General features: G+C 36.9%; 1 protein-coding gene across 3 annotated transcripts in view; it reads left to right on the top strand.

Moving 5' to 3' along the window:
• The first annotated feature begins 911 nt into the window (after positions 1-911).
• LOC150096339 (uncharacterized) overlaps positions 912-13,208 on the top strand; it is a 110,396-nt gene continuing 98,099 nt past the window's right edge. The window contains exon 1 of one of the 3 annotated variants that reach the window (XM_090409401.1): positions 912-1,122. In XM_090409401.1, the coding sequence (XP_090265527.1) occupies positions 1,109-1,122 (14 nt within the window). In that variant the 5' untranslated portion in view covers positions 912-1,108. Of the gene's footprint in view, positions 1,123-1,183; positions 1,271-13,208 lie in introns of those variants that run through there. The other 2 variants (XM_090409403.1, XM_090409402.1) reach the window with 2 other exon arrangements.

Here is a 13,208-nt window from a genome sequence, read left to right as displayed (position 1 = left end):
ATATATATATATAAATATGGAAATAAATTTTTAACTTGGGTATATTGTATATTTGGATAACCAAGCATATAAAATTGCTTGGTTATCCTAATATATATATATATATATATATATATATATATATATATATATATATATATAAGCTAATGCCTTTTATTCTCTTTATTATTGTATAGGGATCTAACTTTTGGAGACTGAGTGGGCAATTCAATCTCTACTGGCAGCCAATCAGATATAGCTGACCCAAGGTTATCACTAAGTTAATCGCCACACAGTGAAGAGACGGCTAACAAGTGCCTCCATCTCCTGGTCCCTGACCCTAACAGAATATGCTACTGTCTGAAATAGTGTGAGTTCAACGGCCGATTTGTTGAGTTCGAAAAACACACTTTCCAGGAGAAAACCAGCTTGCCCGTGCCTATGATCAACTATCTCGGGAACCGGTTCTATATTCGTGCGGTCAAGCGCTGTGGAATGCAAGCGCCATTTCTACTAATCTACACAGTCTCCTATTAGTGGAAATCGCCCTTGCACTCCAGGGCGCTTGACCGCACGAATGAAGAGCCGGTTCCCGAATTAGTCGATCTCTGCACCGGCAAGATTCCTCCGCTGAATTATCTGCGTACTCAAAGTTACAACCAAACATCATTTTCTTTTTTCGAAATCTGCAATCGACAGTTCTTTATATTCAATGCTGCATAGTGCTAATATTAGCTTTTGTTATCGAAGGTAGCAGGGTTTTATCACCGGAAAACTCGGGTTTTTGTCTTGCGTACAGGCAAAGCAGCCTTCAGAACACACGCATTTCACAAATCATAATGTTTGTGGACCGTAGATAGCGCTGATGGTAGTCGTATGTAGTAGGAAAATTAAGTAGCAAGTGTGACGGTAACACGTGTAGTGGAGTACCATTTTGCGATGAATTCTTGGAGGCATTACGTAGTACTGCCTCCAAGAAGCTACAAATAAATTTTATGCCCTCAATTTTCAGCAACATTTTCTTCAGATTAGTCATTTTTTTTTTTTTTCATTTTTAGACTGGGAGGCCCATTCAGCAATAATTCGCAGTTGGTGACATTAGTTATTACATGCATACAAACACATCGACATGGTCTTTGCAACGTACGTATGTATTATTTGAGGAACTTACCTAAAAATATTTCTTAATTTCCGGTTTTCCACTGCGGGATGCGTGTTTCAAATTTTGTCGTTTTCAATTGACCATAGTTCCGTTTTGAAATATTCATGCAAATTTCCCTTTATGTGTATCGTAAGTATGATTCTCTCATTTGCCTTATTTCATCAGTACGGGGATATTTTACTAATTGTACAGAACAGCTGCAAAATATATTATAGTTAAGCCCAGACCTAAATGAATGATTGGAATCCTATTTTCCCGTCGTGTTAGGCTCAATGGCCTGTCACAACTAAGTTACTTGGCCTACTGGAAATCTAAATAATGCTCTGATAGGACGTTTAAACCTATCTGCCGAAAGAAAATGAGGTTTTAACTACTTCAGATTTCAACTCACAGAGACCGACTAATCAGTGACATTGATTCTTTAGGCTACATCCATAACAGACAATTAGTCCCTTGAGAATTTCAGATGACTTTCACCAACTGGAGGTTTCCGTGTGGGGTTTCTCGTTACTGCTTCTTCTGGAACCGTTCCTAGACCCAGCAACCCTTTACATTTCGGCATGGTAGCTGTCATAAAGCTGCAGTTCCCTAAACTTCACCCATTGTGGTTATTCCATATAAGTGTCTATTTAATAATAAACTGTAATCTCAGATATTCCTATTTATTATAAAAATATATAAAAAGTAATACGGAAATTACTCCTTGAATTAGTAACCAGGCTACAAAGTTTTTACTGACTTTCTGTATTGGTATATGGTGTTGTTAATAAAGATATCATTATTACAAAAGCTGATAAAGGAAATTCTATAGTTATCCTCAACTCTAAAGATTATTATGATAAGTTAAACGTATTACTATCAGACACCTCAACTTATAAAATCCTAGACAGAAACCCCACAATAAAAAATCATAATGAAACAAACCAACTAATCAGAAATTGTAACAATTGGCCAGAAGAAGTGAAGAGAACACTAAAATCCTCGCATCCTATTGCTCCAAGACTATATGGGACACCTAAAATACATAAACAGGATATACCTCTCCATCCAATAGTTGATGGAAGATCATCACCAACCTACCTTTTGGCAGAGCATCTTGCAAACTTATTAAATAATAAAATAAGATCAACAGAATCCTATATCAAGAATAGTCAACATTTTGTAAATAAACTCCAAGCCATTAAGATTGCACCAACTGACATGCTAGCCAGCCTAGATGCTGTATCCCTTTTCACCAATGTTCCAGTAGAAGAGATAAACATCATCTAAGACCTCTTTCCTCTAGACATCACACAGATGTTTAGACACTGCCTTCAATCTGACTTTCTGTATTGTTAGATCTCAGGGAGTCATAAATATTCCCACATACAGACAAATCAGCCCTTCAGAACACACGCAATTTACAGACAAAAAATACTAGGTGTGGTAGTGGTGGAGGTGGGCAGTAGACGGCGTTGATGGAGATGATTCGTAGTAGAGGTTCGGTGTAGTGGTTGAGACAGTTGTAGGTGTCCTCCCGCGATGAGTCTTCGGACTCCTTGGAGGTGTCACGAATAATAATAATAATAATAATATGACACTAAGTTAGCAGTATTGCTAATCAGTATTGAGTCAGCAGATATATGATTTCTATATATAGTGAGCTGTTTTACATATTTGTTATATTTGTACTAATAAGCTGACAAAAGAAAAAATCAACAGTATAAATTCATCATCATCCACTTCTGGATATGTACTCAGATGTGTACAGGATATTATGATAGTACTAAATGAAATAATTGCATTATTACTCATTTCCTACCAACACTTGTCATCCAAATTAATCTGCTATCAGGACTCCAATATTGTCTTCTTCAAGTGTCATCCCCTAGAAGGAGGTTGGCAACCATGTCACGGAACTTTTTTTCTTTCTTTTGCTGCTCTGGAACATTTATGGTTATTCAAGCCAGTCCAGTCCTTAATGTCTTCAAACCACATTCTCCTGGGTTTACCTCTAACTCTTTTTCCACCCAGTTTCCTTTCTAATATTAATTTCTGAATGCCTTCTTGTCTAGTTAGATGTCCAAAATATTTAAGTTTTCATTCTTTAATTATTTTCATTAATGTTCTTTTCATTTTTGCTTTCTTTAAAACATTTCGTTTTTCATTTTCTCTGTCCATGATATTTTCAACATTCTTCTGATGGTCCACATTTTGAAAGCTTCAAATTTTTTTTCTCTGCTTCTTTATTTAGAGTCCAAGTTTCACTGCTGTAGAGAAGATTTGACCAGATATAGCACTTTTTGTCACATTATTATGACAAATATTGTCCAATCTTATGTCACATATTGTCACATCTTATATTTTGTTACTTATCCACCTAGGTCTTGGTCTTCCTCTGTCTTTATTCCAGACGTCCTGAAAAAAAAACCTTATTTTACTAACCTTTTCTATCTCATCATCATCATCACAATGCTAATTAGGGATATTGGCCATATTGGTCTGTTCCCGTTTCATTATCCATCCAATATCCTTTTTTTGAAGTTTACCCTGCCTTCCCTTTCCCAGGGACTCACATTGGTGTGTACGGGCATGGCAAACCCGAGATATCTGAGCTAGACCTGATCTTGCTTCCTATAATATACACTTGGTATATCATATCTGTAGACTGGTCTTCTACTCTTCTTTCCTTTACTCTCTCTCTTACTTCTCACCCCCCCCCCCAGTTCTATTAGAGCAATTCTCACATTCCTGAATGCTAATAACATCAGGTTTCTTCCTAATATCTTCATTTTTCATATGATTCTGGCATCTATACCAGCTGTTCATTCTGTTAATTCCATAAGGTGACCCTTATAGATGATGAATAACAGTGGAACTAATGTGCACCCTTTTCTTACACTTGATTTAAAATCACTTCCTGTATTTCATTTATTCTTAGCTGCTGAGTGACAACTCAAATATAGACTATATACTGCTTGATATAATGTTCCATTTAGACCTTACAACTGTTGCATTTTGAACATCTTTCCTCTTGATACTATGTCTTATGCATTTTCTAGATCTACAAAACTTAAATATATGTATTTGGTGGTGGGCAGAGAGTTAAGGTTTAGAGGACATGTTGCTAAGGTAGCGTAAGTTTACTTGACTATTGAAGAAAACATTAACAAGTATAGATGAAGTTATTCCTCTTTATAAGGCCTTGATATGTCTACATCTGGATTATTGTGCTCTGGTCTGGTCTCCTGGGTTTCTTGGAGATGAGAAAGCAGTGGAGAAGATTCAAAGGTGAGCGACCAAGATAGTAAGTGGTCTGTGAAATGTTCCCTATGAGGATAAATTGAGGATGTGTGGCTTGCAGAAGTAGGTTGATAGGAGAAAAAGAAAGGATATAATAGAAACATTTAAATTGCTTAAAGGGTTTTATAGGATTGATGCAGGGAAAGTGTTTTGACACTTGGATAGAGGGGCCAGAACAAGTGGTCATCCCTGGAAGTTGAATAAAGTTATGGTTAGTAGGGGGTGTGAGGACTAGATTTTTTGCTTGGAGAGTTGTGAATGAGTGGAATGGGTTGCCAGAGTCAGTTGTGAGTGATTTTTTTTCTTAATGGGTTCGAGGAGAGTTTTGATAGATTGTATGGATAGTTTGAGTCTCCCGTAGTGAGTCTTCAGACTCCGTGCCACAATAATAAGATCCTTGTTATATTTCCATGATTGTAACATACTAAAATTTCTAAAATATGATAAAAGAAATTGCAACAAATATTTCACTTTTGTTATCTCTTGAAATTTGGGAATGAAATGCACAGAACTCTGTATTTAGAAAATTTGGTGGTGGATTTTGCTGTTTGCCAAAGTCTTGATGTAAGCACTTCTATGTATACACGCATACATCTATGTAAACAGAACTAGTTTTTGTACCAGGATTGTATGCCAGGTCCCAGTGATGCACTCAGGATTTAATCTTGGGTGTGTGTGTAGGGGGGGGGGGACACTCAAGATTTAATCTTGGGGGAGGGGGGGGGCCGAGTTGAGTAGACAATTTGAGAATAGACACTACACATTGCATACAACCTATGACTGAGCATCTGCAGTGATTGCCGATACATGATACCCATGATCTCCTCTTGCCCAGCTCGGGCAAATGAAGTAGTGCTCAGTCCACCCGAGCACTACCCCTTTCGCCTTGCGTTTACAGCGGCCACGATTCCTGAGAGCTATAGGGTATTCCCACCGCTAATTCATAAGTAGTGTAGCAATAGAAGACACAACATAAATAAAAAAAAATTAATTTTAATAGGAAAAGATTTTTGGAAAATTTTCTAGTGTTTTTTCCCTCTTTCTTTTTTTTGGGGAACCCCCCCCCCCCCCCACCACCACCAATGCTAGGTCCTCTGAGAGAATATGTTGAAATTGACTAGATCAACCATTTATATTATTTATTAATTTTGCAGATTTCGGGTACATAGTGCCAGAGCTTTCATTGTGTTTCTAAAATACCATGCAACATTAAGTTTTTTTTGTTTGTTTGCTTTTTTTTTTTTTTTTTTTTTTTTTTTTTTTTTTTTTTTTTTTTTACATACTAAATTTCATACATATTTTGTTCAAGCACTAAATCTGCTATTTCTCTCTGAAGTGCCTTGACTATGATATTATAAATAGCTCCTGACAAAGTAACAGGTCTGTTCATACATCATCATTCAAAAAGTAGTGGGAGTCCTAATTCGACATATTGGGACTCCGTTCCACGTTGTTGGAGGTTGTCTTTAAAAAGCAATTTGTTTAAAATGTGTCCACAGCTGTCATTCCATATATTAATTCAGCATCCACAAAATTGGCGAGAATGTTAAAAGCTCATAACATCAGAGTAATTTTTAAACCAACTGCCACGATCAGACAAGTCTTAAGATCACCCAAAGAGGTACCCTTCTTCAAATTTCCTGGAGCATATGAAATTCCATGCTCGTGTGGCCTTTCTTACATTGGACAGACCTCTAGAAGTTTTGAAATAAGACAGAAGGAACATGTGGGGGATGTCACAATAGAATCATCACATCTGGTTTAGCTCATCATTTCTCAACATCAAATCACGTTATAGATTGGAAAAACAGTTCTATGCCTTACATCGAGAATGACTACAGACACAGAACTTTAAGTAGCAGTGGTGCTACGCACAGGCAATAATTTAAATAGAAATCAAGGTGCTATTCTTAAAGACATGTGGAAATATCTCATCAATTCTCTCAGCTTAACAGAACTACAATATGCGAAAAACTACACAGCACATGGTCATGTACCGGATTCTGACTGAAGCATTCGAACACATGCATGCCATCAAATGTAACGGCCTAGCAGTTACTAAAGTATATGTTTTCATGTAACTTGATGCATTTGTTTTCACACCAGTACAGCCTTGAAAATGCTAGGCAGTGGCTAGTGAAACTTGTTGGCTCTTTGTATTTTTAATCATTAAATCTTATGGTCTTTTAACAATAAAAGTTCTTAGTTTTAATCATTCAGATGATATTCCAGAAAGTGTGGTTTTTATTTATTATTGTTTCTGTAAACGTGTGAGCAAACTGTAGAATAAAATGAATATGTTATTCATTTTATTATATATAAAATGAATAATTCTATACAGAATATGAAATTTATGTATTAAAACTAATAATATAGAAACCTAATAACTTAAGAATTTTTAATGAAATCATCATCATCATCATCAAATTCCTGCCATGTACCCTCAAGGGGTGTACAGGATATGACAGTACTACATGAAAAAATTACATCATTACTAACTTCCTATCTACAATTTTCCTCCAAATCAGTCTGTTACTTGTCAAGACTCCAACATTATCAGATCTTATATTTCTATCGTCTAAGGCACTTTGTACCGTATCAATCCACCTATATCTTGGTCTTCCTCTGGGTCGTTTTCCTGCCAACCTGGCAGAGAACACTTGTTTTGCTAATCTTTCCTCTCCCATTCTATTTAAGTGACCATACCATCTGAGATTAGCTCTGCTAACGCATTCCTGGATGCTGACAATGTCAAGTTCTTTCCTAATATCCTCATTTTTAATATGATATTGCCATTGATGCCATCTGTTCACGCCTCTAATCTTTCTCAGGACTCTCATATCTGCGGTCTCTAGTCTTTGGTCAAGTGTTTTACTTCTGACCCAGCTCTCAGATCCATAAGTTAAAATTGGTTTGAACACAGTCTTGTATACAGCTAATTTAGTGTTCCGACTAATTTCTTTCTTATTCCATATGAATTTATTCAATTGACTTCCCACGATACCAGCTTTGCTGATTCTGTTGTCTATTTCTATATTTAGTTTACCATCTTCAGTAAAAATTGTGCCTAAGTAGCTGAAATGTTTTACTTGTTCCACAGGTTCTCCATTCACAACACAGTTGACATTTTCAATGATTCTGCCTATTTTCATTGTCTTTGTCTTTTTATTGCTGACCTTCATACCATATCTATTACAACAGCTATTCAATTTAGTCAGAGAATCTTGCAGACTTGTAGCGGATTTATTTAGAAGTATAACATCATCCGCATAAAGCAAAGAGCTGACATTAACATCTCCAATTTTGATATCAGGTTTAATACCACATTCCTTCATAATGTGATCCATATAGATAATGAATAACAGAGGGGATAATGTACATCCTTGTCTCACACCAGATTTAACATTAAACCATCTTCCTGTACTTCCTTCAATTCTAACTGCTGACTCACAACTCAAATAAAGACTAAGTATTGCTTGATATAATGCCCCATTGACACCATATAACTGCAGCGTATTGAATAGCTTCTCTCTTGGCACCTTGTCATATGCCTTTTCCAAATCGACAAAACTTAAATACAGATCTTTGTTATATTCCCATGCTTTCTCGACTATTTGTCGTAAAGTGAAGATCTGATCCTGACAGCCTCTATTTGGCCTGAATCCAGCTTGTTCTTCACCAAGCTTTTCTTCCACAATTCTTCTCAACCGTTTCTCAAGTATACTTGCATAGATCTTGCCAGGAACACTCAGTAGGGAAATACCTCTGTAATTCTCACATTCAGTTTTATTTCCCTCTTTATATATGGGTACTATGAGAGCTCTACTCCAATCATCGGGAATTCGTCCCTCTGTCCAGGCTTTCTGAACTATGCAGTGCAGCCACTGTAAGACTCTTATACCACCATACTTCAGCATTTCTGGTCAAATATCATCTACTCCTGCTGCCTTTCCACATTTCAAGCCTTTGATGGCTTTTTCTACTTCAAGTATGGATATGTATTCCTGACTGCATGCCTGGTCAGTGCTTTTTATCACTGTGCTGTCATCACTGCTTGTTTCATTTAGCAGTTTTTCAAAGTAATTACTCCATACTTCAAGGATATCTTTTTCTCCTGTTTTCATTTCACCTTTATCATCTCTAATTCCTTTTACAGCACTCTTTCCTCCATTCCTAAGCTTCTTCAACAACCTCCAGAATATTTTGCCACCTTCTTGATATTTATTTTCTATATTCTTGCCAAAGTCCTCCCATGACTTTTGTTTAGCTAGTTTTACACACTGTTTAGCTTTCTTACATTTGTCTCTGTATTCTGTAAGAGTAAAAGCTGACTTATTTGCCAGGAACTTTTGATATGCTTTCTTCTTTTCCTTCACTGCCTCTTTAACTTCCTGTGTCCACCAGGGAGTTCTGATTTTTTTATCTTTGCACACAACCTCACCAGATGCCTCTCTGGCAGAATCAATCAGTGTTTCCTTCAGAGTTTGCCACTGAATCTCCAAGGTTTGATTTCTGTTCTCAAACTCTTTCATTTTCTTTTCAATAATCTTTCTGTATTTTAGTCTACAGTTTACATCTGAGAGCTGCTCAACTTTTATTCGCTTTAAAACTTTCTTACATGTTATTCTTTTCAATATGAAATTCAATTTTATCCTGCTCAAGACTAAATAGTGATCACTTCCAATTTCAAATCCTCTGTACACTCTGGTGTCCTGCACCAGGGAGAAAACATCACTATCAACAATAACATAGTCAATGAGACTTTTCTTATTCCTAGCCTCTTCTCTCCATGTGAATTTGTGCACATTTTTATGTTGGAACATGGTGTTAGTAATAACCAGTCCATGTCCTGAGCAGAAATCCAACAGATATTTGCCATTATTATTAGCTTTGCTCTTTTCTCCAAATTTTCCCAAAATATTTTTGTATGTCTCACAATCATTTCCTACTCTACTATTTAGATCCCCAACAAGGACCAACTTTTCCTTTTTCATTGTGTCAGTTGCTTTTTCTAAAGCCTCAAAAAATTCCTCCACTTCTACCTTAGTAGAACCTTCTGTGGTACCATAGGCACAAATAAGTCTCATTGTCCAGTTCCCCATTCTCATATTTGCCCACATTACTCTACTTGAGACTGACTGCCATTCAAGAAGATTAGCCTCGTATTTTGTGTTGAATACTATGGCTACTCCTTCTTTTCCTTGATTGTTATTGCCTGAATATAACATTTTGTATTTATTGCTCAGAAAGATCTCACCAGTTTTGGTCTTTTTTGTTTCAGTCACCCCTATTATGGTCAGGGGTGCTTAAGGGTCAAAGCTGTATAACTGAGAGGAGACCTCCACATAGCCTTTAAAGGAATGCGGAGAACCGACCAGGGCTTCTGACCTAATGTCCAATCCTCACCTTCTCGTGGTGCACCCTGTTGGGTATCTACTTTGATACTGAACGAACGAGGATGGGCTGGCAATTTGGGATTTAGCCGACCAAATTGTATTCTTATTGGTTAAACCAAAATAAAAAATGATGGTACAACATGACAAAATTTCATGCCGGCTGGGGCGTCGCCCGGTTAAACAAGGCCCCCGTTGTTTTCGCCAGGGAACCAGGGCGAACAGCGAAAAGTCAGCTACTGGAACAAATCTGAAAACAAACCCCAACTCAACATCACCAGAGTTAAAGATCGGTACTATCAACGTAAGAAGCCTGAATGGCAAAGAAATGGAGCTAGCTGAGGAATTAGATAAGTACCAGATCGACATAATAGGGGTGACTGAAACAAAAAAGACCAAAACTGGTGAGATCTTTCTGAGCAATAAATACAAAATGTTATATTCAGGCAATGACAATCAAGGAAAAGAAGGAGTAGCCATAGTATTCAACACAAAATACGAGGCTAATCTTCTTGAATGGCAGTCAGTCTCAAGTAGAGTAATGTGGGCAAATATGAGAATGGGGAACTGGACAATGAGACTTATTTGTGCCTATGGTACCACAGAAGGTTCTACTAAGGTAGAAGTGGAGGAATTTTTTGAGGCTTTAGAAAAAGCAACTGACACAATGAAAAAGGAAAAGTTGGTCCTTGTTGGGGATCTAAATAGTAGAGTAGGAAATGATTGTGAGACATACAAAAATATTTTGGGAAAATTTGGAGAAAAGAGCAAAGCTAATAATAATGGCAAATATCTGTTGGATTTCTGCTCAGGACATGGACTGGTTATTACTAACACCATGTTCCAACATAAAAATGTGCACAAATTCACATGGAGAGAAGAGGCTAGGAATAAGAAAAGTCTCATTGACTATGTTATTGTTGATAGTGATGTTTTCTCCCTGGTGCAGGACACCAGAGTGTACAGAGGATTTAAAATTGGAAGTGATCACTATTTAGTCTTGAGCAAGTTAAAATTGAATTTCATACTGAAAAGAATAACATGTAAGAAAGTTTTAAAGCGAATAAAAGTTGAGCAGCTCTCAGATGTGAACTGTAGACTAAAATACAGAAATATTATTGAAAAGAAAATGAAAGAGTTTGAGAACAGGAATCAAACCTTGGAGATTCAGTGGCAAACTCTGAAGGAAACATTGATTGATTCTGCCAGAGAGGCATGTGGTGAGGTTGTGTGCAAAGATAAAAAAATCAGAACTCCCTGGTGGACACAGGAAGTTAAAGAGGCAGTGAAGGAAAAGAAGAAAGCATATCAAAAGTTCCTGGCAAATAAGTCAGCTTTTACTCTTACAGAATACAGAGACAAATGTAAGAAAGCTAAACAGTGTGTAAAACTAGCTAAACAAAAGTCATGGGAGGACTTTGGCAAGAATATAGAAAATAAATATCAAGAAGGTGGCAAAATATTCTGGAGGTTGTTGAAGAAGCTTAGGAATGGAGGAAAGAGTGCTGTAAAAGGAATTAGAGATGATAAAGGTGAAATGAAAACAGGAGAAAAAGATATCCTTGAAGTATGGAGTAATTACTTTGAAAAACTGCTAAATGAAACAAGCAGTGATGAGAGCACAGTGATAAAAAACACTGACCAGGCATGCAGTCAGGAATACATATCCATACTTGAAGTAGAAAAAGCCATCAAAGGCTTGAAATGTGGAAAGGCAGCAGGAGTAGATGATATTCGACCAGAAATGCTGAAGTATGGTGGTATAAGAGTCCTACAGTGGCTGCACTGCATAGTTCAGAAAGCCTGGACAGAGGGACGAATTCCCGATGATTGGAGTAGAGCTCTCATAGTACCCATATATAAAAAGGGAAATAAAACTGAATGTGAGAATTACAGAGGTATTTCCCTACTGAGTGTTCCTGGCAAGATCTATGCAAGTATACTTGAGAAACGGTTGAGAAGAATTGTGGAAGAAAAGCTTGGTGAAGAACAAGCTGGATTCAGGCCAAATAGAGGCTGTCAGGATCAGATCTTCACTTTACGACAAATAGTCGAGAAAGCATGGGAATATAACAAAGATCTGTATTTAAGTTTTGTCGATTTGGAAAAGGCATATGACAAGGTGCCAAGAGAGAAGCTATTCAATACGCTGCAGTTATATGGTGTCAATGGGGCATTATATCAAGCAATACTTAGTCTTTATTTGAGTTGTGAGTCAGCAGTTAGAATTGAAGGAAGTACAGGAAGATGGTTTAATGTTAAATCTGGTGTGAGACAAGGATGTACATTATCCCCTCTGTTATTCATTATCTATATGGATCACATTATGAAGGAATGTGGTATTAAACCTGATATCAAAATTGGAGATGTTAATGTCAGCTCTTTGCTTTATGCGGATGATGTTATACTTCTAAATAAATCCGCTACAAGTCTGCAAGATTCTCTGACTAAATTGAATAGCTGTTGTAATAGATATGGTATGAAGGTCAGCAATAAAAAGACAAAGACAATGAAAATAGGCAGAATCATTGAAAATGTCAACTGTGTTGTGAATGGAGAACCTGTGGAACAAGTAAAACATTTCAGCTACTTAGGCACAATTTTTACTGAAGATGGTAAACTAAATATAGAAATAGACAACAGAATCAGCAAAGCTGGTATCGTGGGAAGTCAATTGAATAAATTCATATGGAATAAGAAAGAAATTAGTCGGAACACTAAATTAGCTGTATACAAGACTGTGTTCAAACCAATTTTAACTTATGGATCTGAGAGCTGGGTCAGAAGTAAAACACTTGACCAAAGACTAGAGACCGCAGATATGAGAGTCCTGAGAAAGATTAGAGGCGTGAACAGATGGCATCAATGGCAATATCATATTAAAAATGAGGATATTAGGAAAGAACTTGACATTGTTAGCATCCAGGAATGCGTTAGCAGAGCTAATCTCAGGTGGTATGGTCACTTGAATAGAATGGGAGAGGAAAGATTAGCAAAACAAGTGTTCTCTGCCAAGTTGGCAGGAAAACGACCCAGAGGAAGACCAAGATATAGGTGGATTGATACGGTACAAAGTGCCTTAGACGATAGAAATATAAGATCTGATAATGTTGAAGTCTTGACAAGTAACAGACTGATTTGGAGGAAAATTGTAGATAGGAAGTTAGTAATGATGTAATTTTTTCATGTAGTACTGTCATATCCTGTACACCCCTTGAGGGTACATGGCAGGAATTTGATGATGATGATGATGATGACCCCAATTATGTCGATCTGGTACTTATCTAATTCCTCAGCTAGCTCCATTTCTTTGCCATTCAGGCTTCTTACGTTGATAGTACCGATCTTTAACTCTGGTGATGTTGAGTTGGGGTTTGTTTTCAGATTTGTTC

Source organism: Typopeltis vanoorti, chromosome 19 (genome assembly GCF_054136105.1).
Source record: "Typopeltis vanoorti isolate ZY-2024b chromosome 19, IOZ_Tvanoo_1.0, whole genome shotgun sequence".
Taxonomy (NCBI): Eukaryota; Metazoa; Arthropoda; class Arachnida; order Uropygi; family Thelyphonidae; genus Typopeltis; species Typopeltis vanoorti.
Note: the sequence above shows the minus strand (reverse complement) of the source record. Positions and strands in the feature narration are given on the sequence as shown.